Source organism: Pleurodeles waltl, chromosome 11, assembly GCF_031143425.1.
Source record: "Pleurodeles waltl isolate 20211129_DDA chromosome 11, aPleWal1.hap1.20221129, whole genome shotgun sequence".
In the NCBI taxonomy this organism is placed as follows: domain Eukaryota; kingdom Metazoa; phylum Chordata; class Amphibia; order Caudata; family Salamandridae; genus Pleurodeles; species Pleurodeles waltl.
In genome coordinates this window covers 170527404-170552317 of record NC_090450.1, presented here as the reverse complement: position 1 = coordinate 170552317, position 24914 = coordinate 170527404, and the positions used below count along the sequence as shown (strand labels likewise).

Genomic DNA, 24914 nt, shown 5'->3' with positions numbered 1-24914 from the left:
AAAGCGTCAGAACACAGAGGTGAATCACATATTAAAATCCCTACATCAATTTTTGTGCCTGGTTTAAGAAGGTGTAGGGATTTTGACGCAGTTCAGTCTTAGAGTGACACAGTGAAAAGTTGTAAATTTCACTGCTTCTGTTCTATGTGCTTTTCAATGTGGGAACACCTACCCTGCATATATTATATCTGGAGCAGGTGTAATATGAGACAGAGATCTAAAAAACTGGAGCAGTGTGGAGCACTGAGGCTGCAGGTGGCGCAAACTCCTTGTAAATATGGGCCCTAGTGTAGTAAGGCTGCATTCTAGTGTTGACCGGACAGCTCCATGAGTCCCATCTAAGGATGGAGATTATTTCCCATTCATGTGAGGGGTTAGGCCCCACTAGAAAGTATAAGTCTCAAAAGTTCCAGAGTGGCTTCTTAACAAGCCAAAGTGCCCCAGCGCAGTATTGCTTGTAGTCAGAGCAAGTTACCCTAGTGCCTGTTGGCCCGGCAATCAATCTAACCCATTCTTGTGTACAGTAACAGTTTGACAGGCACTCATGTGTGTCAGTGTCCCAGCGGTGAGTCGATGTCTGGAAGCTGCAGCTAGGCAGCAGGTGGTCACATTGCTCCTTTAATTGTGCAGTAAGTCTTCATGATTCCGACAGGTAGTCTCAGAGGCTTCTGGGTACCGTTGATCATATTTGTGCACTTCTCCTGCAGGTCACAGCCTGCTTTGTTGCTCTAGTGCATGATGCTCCAAGACAATGGTCTTCTTCTTCACCAGAATCCCCCTGCCTGGCAATGGAGATCACTAACAGTGTACATCAGGCGACAGCCCCTTCAGGTCACAAAATTGTACAGCGACAGCCCACTTTTTCCCCACAGTCCTGTACCCAGGTGACAGAACCTTATCATCATCATGGCCCCCACCTGTTAACGAGGGTCGTGAAGAGCGGCAATTTGATGGATGGCCCAATCAGTACAACGGTCCTTAACACAGAACCAGAATCTCACTTTGCTTCAGGTAGATACTCGAGAGGAACCCTACTGGACCTCACTTCCTTCATGGTCTCTACTCCTTCTCACAGGGACTCTGGTCTTGGAAGGTGGGGATGATGGTACTCCTGTCTGAGTGGTCTTGACTCTCCTGGACGATGTCCCTATCCCAGCTCGGAGGCAGGCAGACTTCAGTCCCCAGTTGCCCTGAGCTTTTCTGCGCTGATTAGCAGTTTAACAATTTTGAGAGCATCTCCTTTTTAGAATCCTTTTCCAGACACTGTGTGATTTAGTGTCTGAGTCTTTGAAGTTTGTGATGTGGGGGTTGCTCCCTTAGAAATGCCCATTCCTCTGTCCTGTCCTTTGCCCAGGAAGCAGTCTGTCACAGCAGGAGTGAGTCCAAACTTGATAGCAACAGACATAGGCTATGGGATTAACTAGATTACCCCTGGATGTCAGCCACAAAGATATATGTCTATGATAAGGCCACTGCACCCTATTCTTTATGATTCGATTATCAGCCCCATTGCCTTCCTGAGATATGCCAAGACCCCACTGACCAAGGAAATTTTCATAGTCAAAGAACCCTTTTGAAGTGCACAAGAGAGCCTGGCTCTCCCTTCCTCCAGTGTGTTTATGTTCTACTCGGCTCTCTAGAATGCAGGCAATCCACAAATCTGTCTGGGATGGCTCCTCCACATGCCTGTCTTAGGCCCTGGGCTTTCAACATGGAACCCAGAGGCCTCCACGCACTGTACCATACACAGGCATTTTAAGTTGCACATGCACTCACATGAGCACTACACAGCGCTACATACTAACATGATGTATGCAAAAGGTGAGTTTTGTATACAACAGCAGAACTTTACATCAGTATGCCAGTAGCCCCACTCTGGTGACTCCAGTGAAAAGCCCTGTTCACTTAACTGATCACTTGTTACATAGGGGTTTGCCACCACTGCACTTGTGCTACTAAACTCTGGTAAAGGGTAGTAGCGCTTTATTACTCACAAGGGTAGCTCTTTGTGCTACCTTCCCAGTCAAGACTGCAATCAGTGAAACAGGCCTAAGTAAAGGTGCATACATATGATCTGTGTTTGCCCATGACTAAAATATTGGTACTAAGGATCCAGATATCGCTGCAGCTGGGGCACTCAGACAGGGGTGCAGGTCCAATACTATGCAGAGTGCTTTTCTGCTCCAACAGTCATGCGCATGGACACCTACTAGAGTGTCAAGTATTTTTATGTCTACAGCAGTATAAAAATTGAGAACATCTGCAAAAGACTGAATTTTTGCAAGTTTGTTTGTATATTTTTCGGACAAACAAAATACCCTTTTAATGGAATGATATGTGTCATAGAATTATGTAAATGGAACAAGATAGGTTTGTAATTTTCTTTGGAAGTTGTGGTGCGATTGTCAAAGTTTCTAAGTCTAGCGTGGACTGAGTGCAATATCTTAGCATCCGAATTTAAGCTAGCGAAAAGCAACACAATAGAAAGAAAATCCCGACTATTTAAGTTTCCATCTTCTTATGTGGGAGTACTCTCCATCCTAAATTACCCTCAATTCATATCAGTGTGGAAAGACCAGCCGGCTTTCACCACTAAAGGTTGGTATGTATTACAACTCGTGCATTTTACGCCTCTCCTCCCCATTTTTGTTTTTTTATATAAAAATGGGCGCAGCCGCTTTTTTTGTATATGCTTGGTTAAAAATTAGCTTCTTCTTTTCGTTTGTCAGTTCGACTCAATTATACGCGGATGGGTTGGAGAGTTGAGCTTTCATCCTGACAGTTGTACTGAGTTGCCCACAACAGCACCCTTGCCCTAAAGTCTTCCTCAGAAAGGAATTGTAACCAATGAAAACTCCAGAGTCGGGAGGCGGGGCCTTAAACGGGACACGAGCCAGAGACGCTTCGTGAATGGCTACGTGTTCCTCTCTGATGCCTCCAACTCAACCTTTCACCGCTCGTGCGGGAACAGCTTCCGGATCAAGATGGCGCCTTCCAGGCCGGTTCTAGCAGGTGGGTATGCATAGAGTTAAAGTGAAAATGCATGGGTTAGCCTCGGTAGTCCGGTTTACAGAGGAAAAGTTGTCAAGAACGTATAATGGTCTCAAACACGGGGACTGTTTAGCGGAAGTCAAGACTCAGTAATTAAATGACAGAGGTTAAAACATGATATGGAGATGTAAAGAAGAAGGGCAAACGTTATTTAGAGAGTGAGAGACGGGTAGGTGAGATTTTCTCTGAAGCAAGGAGGGAGTGACAGTAAAAATGCACCAAAACGACTAACGGGTGCCTTTGTCGACTCAGCTGCTAAACCACGTGGTCTTCATAAGTATAAAAGAGAAATTGGGATACATGGGGTTGAGGCACGGACACTCCATTATTAAGACGGTGGAAGTGGCCCCCCGGTTTGCCTGCAAGTCAATTGTACGGAAGAGAAGAATAAAGACTGTTGTTGGCTTATGGATTAACTATTGGTAAAGGAGTTGGTCAAAAGTATGCAATCACTTCAGATTGTATATGGTCTGATAAGGCGATTAAGGCACAGTGTAAAGTGGTTTACTCAGGGTCATATTCGTTATGTAGGAGCGGATGGGACTAGAAATTGAGGCTGGCACCTTATTCCGGTGCTTCGAGTGCCATGAAGAAAGGGATGAAGGGGAGGAGAGTAAGGGGCTGGGAAGGGCTGTGGCATAATGTTGGAACTGGACCTTTTTACAGGATTACCCAAACGTTTTGCCTTCCTCCTGTTTTTCTGACCCTATTTTTGTTGGCTTTAGGACTCTGGGTACTTTTACTGATGATCAGTGCTAAAGTGCATGTGTGCCCCCTCCAAGCTTGGTATGATTTGCTTACACCTCATTGGCACATTCAATTTGCCTGTAAGTCCCTTGTACATTGGTATCCCCTATATCCAGAGCCTGCAAATTAAAAGCTATTCGTGGGCATGCAGGGCAACGTGCACCACCAACAGAAGTAGTCTTTCAAACCTGTCTCAGGCCTGCCACCGCAGGGCCTACGTGCACAGTTTACTGCCACAGTGACTTGGCGCTTAAAGTTACTTGCCAAGCCCCGAACTCCCTTTTTTACTACAAATAGGTTACCCATAAGGTAGGCCCTAGGTATCCCTGTGGGCAGGGTGCTCGGAAGGTAAAAGGTAGGACAAGTGTATTCGTTGTGTGGTATGCCCTGGTAGTGACAGACAGCCTATTTGGTTTCTTAATGGCTGTGAGTACTGCGCCTCACATAGGTTTGCATTGGGAATTCCCTTATATATATATGTCTAAAGTGGTAATTTCTGATCTGTGAGGAGCATCGTCGGCACAATTGGTATGCTTGGAATGGTAGTGAGAAATTCTGCTTGTTGGTGTAGGTGGATTTTTTATTAATATAGTGGAAATGCCACTTTTAGAAAGTGGACATTTCACTGTGCTTATGCCTCTTGTGCTTTGCAGCCTGACACCAATCCACATCCAGGGTAGAGTGACAGCTGGGCTTTGTGCATACTTTCCAGACAGCCTTCACACAGAGAGGGTGGAGGTTTAACATGATTACATCTACATACTGAAGTATCTTCCTGGACTGGGGGAGAGGGAGTTAGGGCGCACTTACATCTGTTTAGGCTGTGTCCTGTCCTCACACAAAGGGCTCGTTTACCCCCTACTGATGTCTGGAGCCAGGGCTGGGGCTAAAAGGGGGTGTTGTACACTTCTGAGGCTCCTTTCAAGTCCCCCACTTTGATCAAAGGCATTTTGAGTCCAAGTGGAGGGGCTGTGATCCCATGTTTAGAGACACTGCATGGATTTGTACACAGATGCTGCTGGCTCTATAGACTGCACACTGCCAGGAGGGACTGTTCTGCTGCCAGGATGAACCACCAGTGAATCAACTCGTGCTGACCTGTGGCCTGCTGGGCCACAAGAAGGACTGTGACTTTGCTGCAAGAACCCTGTGTTCTGGCCTGCTGCCTACCTGTTTGTTTGTAACTCTAGGGTCATCAAGAGTAGCACTAGTACACCTCTGCCGTGGGACTCGTGTGGCCTGTGAATCCGACAGCTGTGTGAACTTCAGCCGGAGCTGTGCTCCCGATCTTGCCACCTGATTTTTATGGTCATTGCGTGTTGAGCGCTGTTGGAAGCTTGGTGGTGAGTCTGGGGAACCCATGTCCAGGAGTGCGAGGTGATCACCTTAGTCCTACCTCTCTTCTTTTGGGATCTACTGGCACATGAGGAGCGCAATGGCCCCGTGAGGCGGTAACTGTTCCAGAAGAAGGGGCCTCCTGCTTTTGCTTTTTTTTCCTCAGTGTCAAAAGATTAGCGCAGGGAAGCGCCCACCAGCAATCCAAGTGCCAGATCAGCACTGCTGTTCTGATTCGGCACAGAGGGGAGGATCTTGCGAGGTCTCCCAGGGTCAGAAGCAGTGGGAGGAGTGTGCATGTAAGAGCAGCAGTCCTGGAGGGGCTCCAGTCTCGCTACCTGTTCCAGGCGGCTCGTTGACAGTTGCAGAGGTCAGCAGCTGCACTGCGCAGATGCGGGCAGTTGCCTTTTGGTCATCCTATGCATAACATGTGCAACATGGAACTCTTTCTGTTATTGCACTATGATGGTTTGGCAATCGCCGAGTTGGCAAAGTAATTATTGGTCTATGTTTTATATGCAATACAGTTTATTTTCATATAATAGTATGTGGAGTCTCTTTTGTGGTGTATTGTGTCACTGGGTTGTGTGTTGTGCAAACGTGTTTACTCATTGCCTCTGGGATAAGCCTGATTGCTCTGGCCAAGCTACCAAGGGGGTGAGCAGGGGTTATCTTTGGTGTGTAGCTCCCTTACCCTGACTACAGTGGTGGGTTCTGCCTTAGGTGCATACCCTAACCAACCAGAAACCCCATTTATAACACATAAGAACTGTTAATACGAGTCATGACTTTTGTATTTAGGAACGTAGCTCAGAACATGTGATCAAAAGGACCCTGACTTCACTCAAGAGGACCTCCTGCTCATAGAAAATAGGCACATCTATCACAACATTTGCTTCAGATAAAAATCAAACACCACATCTGAGTACATAAGCTTTTTGTCTGCATTCTCAGTTTTTATGAGCCAAGACAGTCTCTCATATGCAAGGTTGCCATCTTGGATATGTTCACATGTGCCCTGAATTGGAAAGAGGTGATTGTTTAAATACTTTAATCCTATCCACTAGTAATTACATGTACTGTGTCCGGTCTTTCTTCCTTTTGCCCACCATGCCACCTCTTGCAGAAGCCAGTCATGTACAAATTAACCATAATCCTGCTTCATCAGAAAAACAGTGATGTGGAATGCTGTCCTGAGTGATTGCCAGTGGCTGAGATTATTTAAAGCTTTCCTTCATTTAACTTGTTTATTGCAATAGATGGATTGTTTGGACCTTCAGCTCTATACAATGCCTCTCTAATTTTTGTTAGACCCTGTCATCCTTTCGACATTTCATGCATAGATACAGTTTGCAAAATGGAAGATTAATGTTACAACAAATGTTCAAAACAAGGGCAAAATCAACATATAAGCTGAAGAAACACAAGGATCCTAACTAGAGTCTGATGGGTGTACTTCAGTAAAGGTTCATGATATTTGCAGGCTTCTGTCTTCATTTAGTTTACTGTATCTTAGACGCCTAATTATTTTATTGAGAAATTATTTCTTAAGGATCAAGCAATTAAATGTTTTTCACCTTTAATTTGACGCATGCACTCAGGCGTCTTCCAGAAAAATTGTGATTCTCCCAGACTTTTCACTTTTTGTTATTCTTTGTATATATTGCACACTTGCTTGTTATTTGGCCACTTAGCACTTTTCCTTGCAGTTGTATGTCTGTGGGTTTGCACAGATATGATAGATAGTTCATGGTTATTTGGCATGCCAAAAATAGTGAGAATAAAGATGATAGGTGTTGGGTTATTCCTGCAGTTCCGTTCTGAAAGCAGATTGGATCCCTGTACCTTGGAGGCCCAAGAGGTATTCCAGCATCACAGTACACCACTTAATGAAAGAATGCTTGATAATCTGCCAAATTGTCCTGCTTCTAACGGGGTGTAGAAATTCTATAGCCCAATGCACAGGACAATTTGTTTGAGGTCAAGGACAACAAGTGTTCATTTTTATTTTGTCCTTGGAACAAGTATGCCCGCCCTCTGCAACACAAACCCTTTGACTACTAGTTTACAGTACTGAATTGAGGCTCAGAGAATGGCATTCTCTGCAGTTAAGGTTATGCTTTTGTCCATGTGTTAATGCTGTTCGGACTTGTATTCATAGTTTATTAATGCAAAGCCTTTATGATTAAGGTGAGAGCTCTTATGAAATGTTGTAATGTTGGACTGCACTGAGGACAGTGGTCCCAGTATAAGAATGTGTACACACTTTTGCAAAGTTTTACAATATGACGCTATGTATAATGCTCCAAGAAGGTCTCTGATTAGATGCAAATATTTGTAGAAGCTTGAAAACTAGATTAAGGAGTCTTTGCTTCAGGTTAAAATGCAACTAGGAAAAAACATTTTACTTAACTACTCTAAAATATTAGTTACCATTTCTTTGAAGCATCATCTACTATAATGTGTTGATGCATGCTAGCATTCCCAAAATATTCATAATGGAAAAAGCAGTGCAACTAGTTTCAACATGACAAATGAACATGAAAATAAACAATATCTGGCACAGCCAATAGGTATGAATAATATTAGTGGTTAGCCTTTTGGTTTTGTCAATGTGTGGTTAGTTTTGACACAGTTTTTGTAAAAACTTATTGTTGTGGGAGGTGCCAGGCCCTCACCTCTATAACAAACATTGGCAAAAATCAATAATATATTTTTGGGTCTCAAAAAGCACACATTGCCACAGTAGTCTCTGGCAAAACTATTTTCTGTGCTGATATGCTCCTTGTGAAGAACAGAATGCTGTCACTAACAGTAAAGCCAGTTTTGGTTAGCTCAATAACTTATTAGGGGGTTACTCCTTTAAATAAAGTCTCAAAAGTGCACCTATGATATATACCCTTGCATTAATGCAGATTTACAGCTTTCATGAATTAACAATATTGCACAGAAGTAGGCCAGGAAACGTACTCCTAAAAAATATTTGTGAACTGCATTTTAGCACAAGCAAATATGCATGTGTAGCTTGGTTCATGTGAAAATGTGTTGAGCATTTACACGTGCGTTCCCTCCAACCACTTTTATCCCAATTGTGGAAGAAGTTTTATTTCTGCCCTTGTCAGGAGTAGCTTTGCCACCTTTCTCAGTATGGGAAAAGTTTAGAAAAAGGCTGGTGAAAACATCTAAAACATATAAGTTAGTACATTTTCACAGACTCCAAACCACTTTCCAATGCCAGAACAATTGTTTAACACTCCCTCCAGCCCCAGTATGCAGCTCTGTGGCAAAATGCTGGAATTGCTAGAATTCAAACCTTACTGTAGTATGAACCTTGGCATAATCTGAGGGGCTATTATCAGAGTTGTTATACAATAAGGATGCTGCCATAATTTATCTGTGCACTACGTGGCACCAAAGGGACAAGTAGATTTGATTTTTTTTTTTGTTTGTTTGAAGGACAAGTAGATTTATGAAGCAACTTGGCCCATGGACAAGTAGATATTTTATTAAATCCCACACCCCTGACAGTGCAGGAAAATAATTTTTATTCTACAGGCCTGTGAGACATATGGGGAGGTTTGTTAGATACTGTCATCGAGCCACTCCCCTGATGGTTCTAGTCTACAAGGCAATTTGTAGGTATCTGTAGGAGAAGGCTTCTTGTGGTCCATATCAAGTGGACGTAAAGCCTGCTCATTGCATTCCATTTGTTGGTCTTATTGTCACTCTCATTTGCTTGCTTCTTATTCGGTGGCTTGCCTTCCTCTTTTTGTGCTGTCCCTCCCCTGGAGCATAACCCCTTTACTATCTTTATACTTAGTTAAGAACTAGTATATCCTTCCACTGCTCACATTTAGGGAACTTTTTTCCTTTTTCACTATGCGCCACATGAGAGTGCACATGTTTTGTATCTCTCTCTTGTGCTGCTTCCCTTTCCCTCAAACACCTACTCTGCTACCCATGTATGTCCTTAAAAATATTGTTTAATGTCACTGACAGCTGGCATTGCTGCAAAGCAACCCAGCTGTCCAAAAATCATTTTTGCTTACCTCCATTGCTTCCTTGCTTAATCTCCGTTGCTTCTCCCCACCCTTCACCTGCTGCTCACCGGCCCTCATTTCTGTACATACTTTTTTGATGTATTTTTTCAGTATGGTTTGAGGCTCCATTTGTGTTGGGCATCTCCTCATTATCAAAAGTGCTTACACACAAATAAAATACATATTTTTCAATTTAGCAAACCAAGCGGTGTCCACCTCCATGGATTGTACATTAAAAACAAACAAAATGGCACCTGTGTAATTCCCTGAGGAATGTTCATGCGTGTTTGTTTTTCCCCATTATTTTTTTAAAAGGCCTTGCATTGTCCAATGCTTTTTGATAATACTGAAATTATATTTATATACTTCTTTATGAGGGCTTTGACCACCCATCTTCATCCATTGGTCTGTTGGGTAATTCACATTCTTTCTTCCATCAAATACAGCATACAGCCTAGGGTAAACAGCCACCCCATTTTATCCACAAGCTTACCTCTCTGTAAGTGGCAACATTATGCTTTTACACAAGGAGCACATCAACACCAAGAGTAATTCCTTTCAGTACCAAGGGCTACTGCAGCATTTTTTGCTTTTTGAGACCAAAAACATAATTTTGCTATTTTTTAAATATTGGTGAGGGGCTGGTAGCTCTCACTGCAAAGATGTTTTGCAAACATGAAGACAAAACAGGCAATTGAAAAACAAACATCTGGCAGCCTATTCCGGACCTATTTTCTTTGTCAGTGCTTTCCTTTTGCCACTACTGTATAGCACCGGCAAAAAGTATGGACTAATCCAATAGGTCACCAAGGTGTTGCCAGTGATTGTTTTTGGTGGATTATGGATCTTTCTGTTAAGGGAAAAGTGTATTGGACAGGAGGCAAAGACACAAGAGGGGCGTGTCCCACAGCTGTTTTTTTTCTTTGCTATTGAGGATTAATAGCCGGATCCAGTTTACTTGAAGCATTGCTATCCGCCAACTCTCAGTGCTGCTGCATTGTATTGATATCCATCACAGAAGCACCCATTGAAGAGACTTTCTCACATGGGGAGTGCAAAGCTGAGCTGGACATCCTTACACAGTATATGTTTCAATCTTGTGTGGAGGACCATCACAGTTGTCATTGTTTGTAGGTTTTATAAACTTCAGAGGTCTTGTAATGCAGCCTTTGTCTCTCCACCCTCACACGTAGGTTACACAGTGAGAGAACTTTTTCCAGTACAGATCTGAAAGCCAGTGACCTCATAAATAACAAAGTTTTCCACATTGAAAAAGTTATTGTACTTGTCCAAGCCCCCTCCCCTCATTGTCTTTTCTGTGTCATCCATATAATAAGCAGGTAAGGTAATCGAAAGATAACTGCAGATACCATATTCTAATAACTATCACACTCCCCAATAACCGATTAAACTAGTTACACTAAATGAACCCCAGGTTTCCGTATAGAAGTATGCATGGATGTGAAATTTCTATAGCCAACATCAAGTACATTGTGTGTGGGGTCAAGGGCAGTCTTCATGGAGCAGTAGACCCCAAACTCCTTAGCACAAACCCTTTGGCTGACAGTTTAGAATTCCTCAGGATGAATCTGTGGAAGATGATTGGCTGCCACTAAGACAAGGTTTGTAACCATACGTTGAAGTTGATCCTTTAGTGCAAAGCCTTTGGTAGCATGGCACACACTCAGCTTGAATTACTGACAGTTGTAGTAGTATATACATGTGTTTGCAAATAGTAACAATTTGAAGCTGTTTCTTATGCTTACAGAATGCGCCTTAATTATATGCAGATGCATAAAAGCAAGATTGTTGACTGTTTGCTTTACAAATAAAATTTGGACACAAAAAGTTGAAACTTGAAAAGTAATTTTTGCTAAACTATCTTGCAACTTAAACACAGTTTCTCGTAAGCATCATTTAGTAAAATGTGTTTGACTCATGAAGGTGTTTATATAAAAAACTAAAAAAGTAAATGAGAATTAATGTGCGACCATAGTGGGAGAAAAGAAAGTCCCAATAGTATTTCCACAGGTATATGTCGTTGCGCTGGTGTAAATCTTATGACTTTTAAAACGGGGGAGGGGAAGTCTGGGAAAATTTCAGTTTCTCTAGTAGAAGCCTGGGGTGAGTGCACAGCAGTGCTGTAAATCTATGGCTTTAAAGAATTCACAACCATTTGCAGAAGGAGGCCTGGACACCAAACTCTTTGTGAACAATTTGTGAACTCCACTTTTGAATGAGTAAATATACATGTATGTCTGCTTGTGGGCCGTGTTCCTAAACTCCCTTTTTTCCCTCCTCTCTGAAAATGTTTTACTCCTGCCAATGCTGGGAGTACATTTCTAAACCTTTCCAGTCTGGTAAGAGGTTGGAGACCAGTTGGTTAATATCTTTAAACATATAAGCCTGTAGGGGTGAACAGATCTACAGGAGATTTCAGTCCTGGAACTGCAGTTTTCCATCTACTTCCAGCCCCTGTACATAGATCTATGGAAGGGTGCAAATTTAGACTCTTGCTAGATTGGAAATCCATATATAATATGAACCATACCATGACCAGAGGGGCGATTTCTAGGGATCTGATATAATAAAGTTGCTGTCATTTTGCCACCTTACTGCATAGCATTAACATGGACAAGTGTGCTCTTTTACAGGACAAGGTTATTTCTGAAGCATACTATCCCTTGGACAAGTAGATGTCCATGAAATTCCACACCTCTGAATCTAGTTGATTTTAGGTATGTGCCATGTACCTCTCAATGCAAGTTCACAGGAAAATAAAACTAACAGACAATATTAAAATAGACTATTACCGGCCGCAGTTAAGAGATTAATATACCAGCATATTTCTTTTACAGTTCAACATTACATTAGTTTGTCCTGTTTTTTCTGTTCATTTTGAAATGCTTCTTTTGTGTCATTTGTGTTAACAATCTAGTGACATGGCTAAATTGACCTTGGCAAACGCATAGTCTTCATTTATTGATCTGCAAATGCCTCTCAATTCTAACATTGTCATGGTGACCATAACTTATCATGTGCTCTTCTAACTATCCCTTTGAATAAAATGTATTCAGATTTCCTCAATTTCAACAGAAAGAGCTCCACAGAATGAGAAAAGAGTTTGGTATTTCAGGAACCATTGCAAATCAGTACTGTGGAAAGGAAAGTTGGCCAATGAGTTTATCGTCCACCCTTTTCCCTTTTAATTTTCTTCCACAGTCTTTGTCCTGTAAAATATTTCTATTGAAGTTATTTACAGATTAACCCCCAGTACAAGTGATCAATGTATCCATTCCATATGAGTTTAAAATGTAAATAACAAATAATGCTCACTCACAGTATAACTGAATCCTTGCACAGCAAATGGAAAATGATTTATCATCAAGGAGATATATATTACCTTCTGGTAGTTGCCAGTAGGACGTTATAAATAGGACCTAGTTTGCCAATAACTTTGGGGCCGTTTAACAAATCTTCACAAAATTTTCAAAACTAGTATGCACCTGAGTTCAGCTGTTACATTGAAAGTTTCGGGGTGATTCATTGAGCAGAGGATGAGAAAATTGGGTCACAAAACACATTTTCGCCACACTATTTCCTATAGTGATTTTAGACATGAAAGCAGCCCAATCTGTGGGACAGAATTGCACCAAATTTGATAGAAAGCTAGCTCTTGGCCCAGAAAGAGCCCTTTTTGTGAGATGGTGCAAATCCACTCAGTAGTTTTTCATATTTTTATAGAAAAAGCAAATTTATATAACTAGGGATGCGGATCCTCCACAAATCCAACAGATCTCCTGCTGAGATCTGATTGGCTGGAACACTTTAACCCAGAAGTGTTGGCAGCCGTTTTGGGACTAGGACTCAGCCAATTCACAAACAAAAGTACAAAAAAGAGAAGGGTTCAGGGTAGGAAAACTCTGACCCCTTAGGCCTGGTGGTGCAGTCTCCCAGGCACCTTACCAGGGCCAAAAAGCATTTTATTTAAACATTTTGGCGCAATCACTGTAGAAGATCTGTGCATCTGGGCAAAAAAAAAAGAATGCACTTCTTTAACCCTCAGCCCCCTTCCCCCCCCCCCCCCATGGGCCAGTTCCCAGGGCAATTTGAAATAATTATTTTGGGAAGGGTTGCCTACCTCCCCGGGGCAGGCCAAAATTTATTAAGGTGGAACGCTGAACAGCCTCCCTCCTTATGGCCTTAGCGATAGCCACCTGCCTAGGGCAAGGCCAATCTTTATGATGGAATGGGGGCCATGCAGACCCCCCCTCCTGGGCCCTATGTGGCCCCGAGAACATTCCCCACCAGGGCCCTGGCGAATTAGCAAGGGGGGGGTGCACAACCCGCTCTAGGACAATTTTGGCCAGGCCGATTTTATTTATTTATTTATTTATTTTTTCCCTTCATTGCGGAGGGGAGCGCATGACCACCCTACTGGGCCATTTTCATCCCCGGGGACTACCATCTCCCCCGGGGCAGGCCAGGTAAAAACAAGAGGAGGGTTGCGCAGTCCGCCTCCTGGAACCATTAATGGCCCTGGGAAAAGCCATGCCCCTAGGGCCGGCTCCCTAAGTCCTGTGGTGCATTCCCTCTGGACATAGATGTTTGCTTTTGCTTGGCTGGAGCTTTGACAGCTTCTGCCAAGCGAGAGCAAACAGTTAGCCCGGCCCCAGCAGGTGGTAGCAGGGAAATTGCTCCTGCCTGCTGGGAGCACACTTTTCCTCTGCTTTCCCGCCCGCTGTCAAGCGAGCAGGAAAACAAATAATAAAATTGCTCCCGCACGCAGGGAACAGCATTTTTGGCTACTTCCTGTGTGACAGAAGCAACGCTGGCTCCTGCTGGAGGTGGGGAGTCGTCAGAGACCACAGGGGCGTTGAGCCTTCCCCCATGCTCCCCAGCAGTGCACACTGGATGCCCTGGGTGGGGCTAGGGAACCTGGTAAAAAAGCGGCTGCGCCCCAGGGGATGGGGTCCCTGGGGCCAAAATTGGCCCAGGGAACTGGGCCAGTTCACTTTACTTTATTTTGGCCTGCGTAGACACAAGTTTAGTTCCTCTGTACCTTTTCGTAGTTGGGCCACTGGCCCCTCTATGGAGTTCAGCCCTGTCCTGTGCAAATGCGTTCCGTCTATGATCGGGGACATGGAGTCCGACACCAGATCAGTGGATTTCTGGCTTGCACAGGTGGCTAACGATTCCACATCTATTAAATATAGAGATGCTAACTCCTCAGAAAAAAAGACAGGCAGCCCCTTGGTTCAGTGTTAAGCTAAAAGCGCTCCGTAAGCACTGTAAGACATTGGAAAGGGTTTAGAGGGGAAACTACCTTTCCAATGATAAAGCAGTTTATAAGCAGACCTTGAATACTTACCACTGCTCAATCAAGAAGGCTCAGTCGAGCTTCTTTACCAGTCAGAATGACAAGTCCCAAAATAAGTCTGGAGAAATATTCACAATTGTTAAAAAGTTCACGCACCCAGAAGCTGTGCTTCATCATTTACCACCTTTTCCTAGGTTATGTAAAGAGTTGTCTGATTTTTGTTTTGTTTTTTGGGTCACAAAAATTCAAACAATTGTAGATGCTTCACATCTAATGGGCTCGGGCCAGCTAAGCGGAATAGCGATCTCATGGCACTGCAGGCAGAACTAATGCCCTCTTGTAGCTATGTGTTACAGGAATTTTCTTTGATCTCACTTGAGGAGTGTGCTCAGGCCTTGAGGGCTTTTAAATCAGGATCTCCAGATGACCCGTTTCCCCCTCATACTCTTGACGCCATCAGCCTGGTTCTAAACCAGCATTCAAAATGGTCAGATCATATGGCCACACTGCCCAGTGGCTAGAAGCAGCCCAATATGGTTCCATTATTAAAGAAACCCACAGCAGAAAAGACCAACCTGGCTAATTCTCATCCTATCTCTCAGCTTCCATCTTTTACAAAAAATTTGGAGAAGTTGATAAATTACTTACTGCTTTTCTCGAACAGAATGCTCTTTTTCATCCTTCTCAATCAGGCTTCCGTCCTGGCTTTAGTACGGAGACCACTTTGCTACAAGTCTGAAATACAATAAGGCTAGCGGTGGGTCAGGGGAAGCAGGTAGCTCTGATTCTCCTTGATCTAGCTGTGGCCTTTGACACGGTCTCACATGCTACACTTTTGCAGCACTTAGAAGCTATTTGTGTCTGCGATCCTGCCTTGGCTAGCGCCGCTCCTTCCTGACTAATAGGTCTCAGTCAGCTTGGATGGCCCCATATGCCTCTGATTCTAAACAATCGCACCACGGAGTCCCTCACTGGTCTGCTCTAAGTCCCACATTGTTTAATGTGTTCTTGACCCCCTTTGCTACCCTAATAGAAATTTTCGGAGTACATACTATATCTTATGCATGCAATACACAGTTGATGCTTACTTTTGATAGACTCCTAGTGCACTGTGCGACTTCCAGGCCTGCTTGACTTCTGTATTTCTCTGGATCTGCAACAGTGGCCTCCGATGCAATACTAATAAGACAGAAATTCTGCCTTTAGGATCCGTCTGCCCAGTTGGGATAATGACGTTTGGCCAAGGAGGCTCCCCTGTCCTCCTCCTCACCTCACCCCACCACACTAGGGTAGCTCTCAATCTTGGGTTACATTTGATACCACAGCCTAATTTTCCACCTCTGGTAGTGGGGATAGTAGGCACTTGTTTTGACCTGTTTAAAATGATGAAAAGGTGTCCCCACCTCCTTCCACTCCTGCAGCAGAAGACTGTGATCCATCCATGCCTTGACATCAAGGCTGGAATACGCCAACTCTATACTGGGGCCTACCTTCTTACCTCTTGAAGAAACTGCAGCTGGTACAGAATGCTGCTGCCAGGCACTTATTACATCTTCCCTGGAGAGCCCATATTCAACCAGACCTAAAGGAACTTCACTGGTTGCCTATAAAAGAACAGGTGAGATTTAAAGTTTTAGTCCTGGCATACATAGCTTTCTACCTTGAAGGCCCTCAGTATTTGTCCAAAGATACACACCTTACCAACCAGCACAGTGTCTTGGTTCATCCAACGCATTGGTAGTAGCCACTCCCACTTCAGGTGGCAAAAAATAAGTGGGGCAGTAGTGCCTGCTTTCTAATCGCACTGTTATTCAGGGATCAGACTTGCTATTTAACGCTGGGACACTCATCGGAGTAGCTGTCTCACTCTATGAGTGCCTAAATAATAAGGGGGGGAGGGTGTGGCCCCCTCCTCTCCTTTCACTAATTGGCAGCCGACCCGGGGGATGGCGTCCTCGGCCTGAAAATCTTTCCGGGCAGGAGGTGCGTGTAGAACTCTGCCTTTCCACTAATTGGCTGGGGGATAGGGAACCCAGGGCCTAACCGCCCAAGGATGGGAGGCAGTGGGGTGGATGCCTTTGGGTGGGGGTGGGGTTGGGTGCCAGGCACGCCAGGCCCTGTGGCCCACCTCCGATGTGCACAGGGGTTGAATTAACGTAAGGTAATTAAATATTACTTAACATTAATAAAAACCCTATAAATTCACTGACAAAAACAAAGGTTACAGGGATGTTATTGTTAAGAAATAGAATTATTATTATTATTTTTTTTTTTAACAAATTCACTAAAAAGCAAAGGTTAGAGAGGCGTAATATTTAGGTTCATATTCTACAAGCACAAAAACACAGTGCAGCTATGGTTAAAGTACTGTGAGCCCTGGTCTGAAAAATGTTTGGCTACCAAAATGGCTCGTACAAATAGGGCACCACATCTAAGCACATTTCCTCTATGTTTTTTTAATTCAGGGAAGATGCCCTTTCATGAGAAAGTGTCTTTATTGGAGCCTTTTGAAAACCATCTATGTAAACTCCAAGATATATTGATGGTCCTCTAAGGAAGGCTTTTCAGACGAATCCTAAGGAGTCCTGCACTTAGACAGACCTAGAAAGAAGGTTAGAGGAAGAAAATGAGATTAAGGACAAAGAACAGTGATCAGTGAATGAATTGCAGCCTGAGAAGCTCTTGAAATATTTTTGTGTGGTCGGTGATGCTGGAGGAAGACTGGCAGCAGTGTAATGAATTACCATAATAAGGATGTTTAATCTAGCCATTCTCCGTGTTTCCTTTTGTGGCCAGGATGAGTGTATGTTATTGACAGTGGGGTTGTTTGCCAGGGTCAGTGTTAAAGAAAACACAATGTAGTGATGAGGCTTGTCTGTGAGAGGTGGGGGCTTTCTGTGGTATCCAATTTCGCCACCGTGCAGCTATGGGTAAAGTACGGTGAGCCCTGATCTGGAAAATGTTTGGCTAGGTTTCTGTTTTTTGTGGTTTATACATGTTGAGCATTGGTGGCCACTGTTAAGGGCTTGCCTGAATAAAAAATATTTAACATTCGGTGACACTGGCGTTTCCTTAAATTTGCTTCTCATTATGACGTTTTGTAAAGCACCTCCTTCTCTGAAGTCCTCTCATGCCATGCAGCTGTCGCCTCTCACACACTGCACTCCCGCAAAGGCTCCTGGCTCGTGCATGTTTGCGTTTGCTGTGGCTTAGAGGCAGGTGTTACTGACATTTCACTGAATCGAAGCCTTATTATCTCTGTACAAAAACCTTAACAAAACTCATAGCCAAGTAAAACATCTGATTATTCTGTCACAATGTCTAGCTTATAATATATATATATATATATATATCTTCGAAACAAAAGTAATCAACACTACCTTTGTACACTTTGTGTATTCAACGCCAGTGCATAGCTTACAAACGTAAGTCAGAGTTTTTGGTTGTGTTTCATTTATTTAAAAATGTATCTATTTTCTGATGACACATGATCGTGATGCTGTGTAGTCATCTGCTTCATTTTTAATGTACCAGCCTTTCAGTTCTCTTTTCTAGGTAATGTACATCTATATGCCTTCTATGTAATGATAGTGTGAGACGTACTAGTGAAACTCCTATTTGTGTAATAATGTAAAAATACGAATTATTGTTAATTTGGCCGCCTGTAGACCCTACTCTTGTACACCGAGCAATAGTGTTTTATGTGCATACACTCTAGACGCTATATGTAATTTACTATTACAGAAGTCAGTTTACTGTCTAACCTTGTCCACTAAAATTACCTTTGAATTTTTCCATATTTTCCCCACCCTTCTTTTATATGTTGTTTTGCAGTTTAATTGTAAAGAGGACTAGCTTGCTCTATGGCGACTATTCCGTAAAATGCTCTAACTCTGCACATACATGATGAGACTGGGTATATAAAAATGTAAAATAGGAGAAATGCCAGCTGACAGCTAGGTGACCTGAACAGGTTGGTTGTTTTCAAAATGGTTTTTTAGACATCTGTTCTGGGAGACTATTAATTGTTCACACTTCCAGTTTCGCCTTAGTTCATTGTATCGCTGTTGAAATACCCCAAAATTCATTACACAACTAAAAAACCAACCATCTTCAGTGTTGTCCGAAAAGGGTAGCTAATAAAATCACAGTAGTCTTGTTTCTATGACACTAAACCATCACCGTGAGGAATCTCCATTAAGGTAATCGAGGCATGGTCATGTTTACTCCCTGCAGGATATAGGGTTACTTAATAAACTATACATTTAAAGTAAAAAATGCAGCATTGTTGCAGGTAAGTCAGACTATTAAAATGATCTCATTATCACTGAATACTAAGACACATTTTTGTCCACGCAGACTGCTGTCACCAGGCCTCTGCTGTGCCCCTCATTGATTTAATTGCTTTTACCTCAAAAATACCGAACCTATATACTGTGCACTTGGGCAGACACCATGACTCTTGGAGACATACAATATCTAATGGCTTCAAAAACCTCTCAAATCGTATCATCCCAGCTTATGTCAATACTTCCAAGAGTCAAAATCTCTAGTTTATGGATCACCATGGCCCTGCTCGTTCTGCATATCACATTTGTCAAGAAGTTCCCTAAATTAGAAAGTCGCTAATCCAAACTTAAAAGGTTTTAGTTTTACTTCCTAAATAATTTGCTTTGCTCTTAGAATTACAGGTCAATATCGCCCCCCCCCTTAATTAGTAAATTAGGGTCATGTTTTAGTTAGATAAACCTCTTGTTCAGGATATTATCAGAACTGTGATTTGGCCTTGTCTCATTTACATTAATGTGATACACATCTATAGGTCATTAGAAAATCAAAGTCTGTATCTGAATACCAATCTGCAGAAACAGTCTCGCATAGTTATTCTCAGCATCAACCTTTGCGGAAACTGACTTGAAAACACATTTTGGGGGCCTTTTTTGGCGTTGTCAACTCAACTTGCACATTCCTAGAGGAATCTGTATTACATAGACTCCAGACAGTCTGAAAAGCTCTAAAGTTGCCCTTATTGAAGAAATCATGGGTATAAGCTATTTGCTGTGTATTTGGTTAGTATTGTAATGTGCGATTGATCAAATCCTGTAAGCCACATCCATCCTCCATACTAATTAGAATTAATTTGGCAAAAACCCCTGCCAGTTGTGCACAAAAGATTATCGTTCGTTGCAGTATCAGTACCTGACATATGCTAAGAATTGGCTCCATATTAATGTGACTGTTTATATTTTACCCCAGTGGTTCCCAACCTGCGGTCCCGGGGCCTCTAGGGGTCCGCAAAGCCTCCTCAGGCAGTCCACGACTACTTAGAAAATTAAATAATATTAACAGATCAGGTCCCCAGCTTTCCGTAATGACTCAGTGGGGGAGTCCCTGGATTCCAATAAAGATTCAGTGGGGTCCCCGGGCTCTAGTAAAGATAAAGGAGGGTCCACAGAAGTCAAAAGGTTGGGAACCACTGTTCTACCCAATTAGATAAAGCTTGAGATAAACGTCTCCATCTTGGAGTCAGCAGAGGGTCGTGAAGCTTTTACCCAACTTAAATGGTTCCTCCTGATTATTATGCTGTTGTGAGACATTCTAATTTGTCAGAGATATTGCCTCAATCTTTTTTCGGGTAGAAGCCTTCCTTACCCACCTCCTTCTACGCCAGGGGTTTCAGGACCTTCTTTTGAAAAACTTTGAGTTATGGGATTAGTTTGACCATTCATAACACCCTTTGAACCTAGTTACTTAGTATTCTTGAATTTACTTTTACGCTATTTTGCGAGTCTGTTATAATTTATTTGTAGAACACTCATACCTAGAAGCATCTGTGCGCTTTAAGAAGACAAAGCCTTAAAACCTAACCGTGACTGAGGAAAAGGCTAGAAGGTAGTTGTTCAAAAGCTAAGTTTTCAGCTTACTGCAAAAGACTAAGTAGATTTGTTTCTTCCTAGAAATACAACTGGAGAGAGTTCCATAGTTTGGCTGCTGCTTTAGAAAAGTTCTACTCACAATAAGTGACCATTCAGGTTCTAGTGGCAGCAAGCAATTACTGGTTTGACGATCTGTGGGAGTTTAACGGTTGATTGGGAAAAAAAGATATTTGACAAAACAGAGAGCAATCTGAGATGTAAAGCTTTAAAGACAATTATTAAGCCTTAAAGACTTCCCAAGATCAAATGGTTTGACATTGTAAAGATCACAATACTGGCAACATATTTGATCTACCGACAGTTTTTGTAAGCACTCGTGCCACAGTATCATGAGCACGTTGTATTCAACATAAGATTCAAATTTGATTGAATTAGCAAAGCCAAGACATGAATAATTGATAGCCTTTACTACTGGCATTTTGCACAGAGAGATCAATGAAAGGAAGAATCTTTTTTAAGAAGGCGTAGGCTGGTAAACACGTCATGGACTGGGCTTCCAGGGACAGGGTGCTCTCCAGAAGAACTTCAGTTCTGCACCACTATTGAAGCATCTGGGGGACTGCCCTTTATATCTGCCCATAACTGTGTCCTCTTTCGTTACCAGTGAGGCAGAGGTAATTAAGATCAGGGGTGGACAAAGAATTCCGCTCTGCCATCGGAGTTTGAAAAGTTTTCCTCACTCTGCATGGAGTATGGAATGCAGAAAAACTCTGCGAAGTGAAACAGAGCAGAGGTTTTTTTTTTCTCTGGCTTGCACTCTCGAACGTGAAGTTTGCGAGCGAGAGCAAGAGAAATTGCTAAGCTGGTGAGCAAGACTTCTGAATGCGAGTGGTCGTGGCAAGCCGTGACTGTTCGAGATGAGAAAGCTGCTGTTCGCTATGAGGAAGCTTCCACTCGAGTAGAAAATCTACTTGAGCGGCAGAAATAAGTTAGCGCCCATTGGTGCTCCGCATCATGCTGTTCATGCTGATTTAACTGCGCCGGAAAATCTCCTGCGCTGAAAATCAGTGCAAACACCGTGACTTACCCAAACTCCACCACTAGCGAAACTTTGCGTTGCACGGTGGAGTTTTTTCAGCACTTTGTGGAGTTCTGCGTGGCAGAACTCTGCAAACTCCACCCAGGCCTACTCCATTTTGGTTGGGTTCATCGTGAGAAAGCAGTTGGCTAGCCATTCCCTTATGATGGTGAGGGCCTCTTTTACAGGTCTTGTCTTTCGATTGGGAATCACTTGCTTGCAAGTTGGGTTAAAGATAAGCTGAGTATCATAGGCACACATGTGAAAGCATACCCCTGCTTGGTGAAGCAATTGGACATGAGGCCACGTGTACATGTTCTATAGAAAGGGTGATAAGAGTTACCCTAGTGAGGCTCTGCAGGCAATATGTTATGCCTTCGAAGAGTACAGGGTAATAGTGACCACTTGAGATCTCCCTTAAATGAAAAATGTCATCCAATTCAGGACCGTACGAGTGATATCTGCTGCTTCTAGTGTTTTAAGAAGAATGTGGTTAGTAGTATCAAGCATGCATGACGGGTCGAAACAAACTAGAATGCCAGGTCCTTCTTCATCCGTGAGCTGGCAAAGATCATTGAGTGCTTATAGGACTGCCAGGTTGGTGCTGTGACCGGGATTAAAGCCCTCTTGTTGCCCACTCATTAGGTCGTTAGATTCTGCAAAGTCCTGCAGCTGATGCAGTGCCACTTTTCCCAGAACCTATGTATTTTACAGCATTTTTAACTTTTTTCTGGCAAGACTTGTGCTCCTTGTTCGTTCGAAAACAGCTCAGGAAACTGAAAACTTCGACAACAATGGCTTGGATTCTTTACAAGGTCATTAACAGTAGAGTGCCTAAGTGATTCCACGTATAATTTTGCACTTTTGTATTATGCACATTTTGAGAGAGTTTAACTGTCAGTTGCAATTAATAGAGCTTCAGTAACCTTGGGCAGAAGATTGCCTTTGAGTCCGAAATGGCTCTTGTAGGGTCAAATATCAAGACAAAATACTTCAGAGAGTGTAGCAGCAAGTACGCCCTAGTTTCTGGTTAACATTGTTCAGATTCGTCTGGTGCGTTCACTCTTTCTGTAAATGGTCAGCCTTTTCTAGTTTAACTATAAGCTTCATTTCTAGGACTTATTTTTGTGTCCACTAAAAACTTTAAGGTCCAAATCAGTTTACCCAAAATAAGAGAATGGAATGCATCACTCTTCTGAGGGGTATTAAACATAATCATAATAGACCGCAAATCGGAAAACAGAAAGTGAAAGTCAGTAAAGGAACTTTGTGTTCCTGCTCAGATAAAAAAAAGTAATTCAATGAAACAGCAGTCGGTGCACACCCCCTCACATTGGGACAAGATAAATTATGTCTGCTACAAGCTCTTGCATCAAAGGCGCCCATTTTCAACACAGTTGGATGTGGACATTGGAAAGAGTGGAGGTCACGGCATTGGAGACATGACTTCTGAAGGTATTGCAATAGTATCCTTCAAAAACTCAGGGGGATTACAAATCTAGTTTCTGGTACCAAATTGCACTGCTAGGGAAAACAGGCAGCATCCTGTCCATCGAGACGACGAGTCCTAGGTCTCTATCCTTGATCACTAAAACGAGATAGCTCTATATGTTGGGCAGCCTAATGTTTAAATGTGGCTTTGAGGAGGCTAAGAGAAATGTGTCATCAGATACCTAGCTAGTTTTTCTGTTGTTGTATATCTCCCCACCCTCCTTTGAGCCCACTATCACACTCACCTTTACTGTGTCTAGGGCAGATCAGACGTTTTACAGATGGATGATGGAGTGGGTTGGTGATTCAATGATTTATATAGCCTGCAGGTTTTATTTACACCAGATTGATGGGTTACACTAAACATTCACTGTTTTATGCTAGGTCACCGTGCTGTTTGATATGCTGTGTTATCACTGTTCCTGCACACTACTAAGGGGTTATTAAAAATACACTATTATCCTTTTCGCTTTTTGTTGACTGAGTAGTCGCTCTGCCTGTGTGGCCGTTCAGTTCTTATTCTGCTCCATTCTTTTTCTGGAGTCTTGCTTTGCCTCTGAATAGCTATTCGGTAGTGTTATAAAAATTATCACTAATTCATATGTTTGTTAATGGGAGCAAAAACAGGTCTGACAAGTTTTCAACATTTTGGAAACGATACTATGTAGGTAATCTGTGGTTTACATCGAAATGCCAGTGCATTCATGATCTCAGTACGTGCATTTGCTTGTTTTTTTTAACCCGCATGTTGTTCTCTTTTTAAACAGTCCGGGGCACTGAAGGTATCTATTTGGTAAATGGCCCTCCAAGTTTTTCAGAGAACGCATCTTTTCCAAGGTAACATATTTTTGTTCACAAATATTATTCCTGTTGTTATTGATAGGAAATTGTAGAGTCACCTGCGTGCATGTGCATACCAGGATAGGAACAAATGTGTATTGTTCTGTTCAGGACACCAAGATCCATTAACCGTGTCATGTTCATTTTTTTGTCAAGGAGTATGTTTGTGAAGTATTTGTGACCTGTTTCACAACATTTATCTAAAAGTGTATATTGGTTTAAAAATTATTTCAGAACTGTTCTTCCAAGCTTGCGCACCTCCGAGTTTTATTTGTCTTCATGATGCATTTGTGTTTTTTATAAGTTTAACATTAGATTCATTGTGGGGTGTTAACATTTCCGTTCATACTCAGAACATTGCAGGAAGACCTTGAATTTGTATGACTCTTGTGATGTCACGTGCTGTGCTTTACTGCAGTGCTCTACTGCAGTGCTCTTTGCAGACAGTTCCACTGTCTCAGTACCATGGTTCAGTTCCTCCCTGTGGGAGGCAAACATGCATTTTCTATTGTGCACTTTGTTACGGTTTGCGGGCTCTTTCTTATTCTGATGACAGTCCTCCTTGTATGGCATTATTTTACAATTGGGGGTTCCTGCATTTGTGTTACAGACTTTGTGTTGCCTTTTCAGAACACTGCCCTCCTTGTCGGAGATATTCATGCTTGTGCACAATCAGCTTTACTGTCTTTAAATACAGATAGCGGAATGCCTAGTAACCCGCCTTGCTAGCCACATATGAACATGTGCAAAATTGAATCAAGGAACTGTTAGCATTTGTTGGTATGCCACCTTTTTAAGGCTGCCATCGTAAGCACTTGAGAAGCAACATTAACATGGTAACACTTAAATGATTGCCATCATTTAAAGAAAAATTGGTGGCCCATTGCTTAAGGCCGTGGAGCATGGCTTATGGCACAGCCAGCGGTTTCTACCTGTGACTAAGCATCCATTGGGCACAGTCAAAGGCCATACTCGACCATCACTGGGTGTTAGAAAGGTGCGTCCCCTGCAAGCCTTCGTGGGAAGGGGACTGACGTGGAGGGTTATTAAATGCCTCGCACCCAGAGTCCCAGGGTTTAACTACCGAATTCAGCCACAGACAATTGCAGAACCCCCTGAAGGGCAATTGCTCGTGG

General features: G+C 42.8%; 1 protein-coding gene across 1 annotated transcript in view; it reads left to right on the top strand.

The window, feature by feature from the left end:
- The first annotated feature begins 2888 nt into the window (after positions 1-2888).
- Positions 2889-24914, top strand: part of EIF2A (eukaryotic translation initiation factor 2A) — a 161887-nt gene continuing 139861 nt past the window's right edge. Inside the window, exons 1-2 of the mRNA XM_069213360.1 lie at positions 2889-3012; positions 23706-23775. Of these exons, the coding sequence (XP_069069461.1) occupies positions 2985-3012; positions 23706-23775 (98 nt within the window). The 5' untranslated portion in view covers positions 2889-2984. The remainder of the gene's footprint in view (positions 3013-23705; positions 23776-24914) is intronic.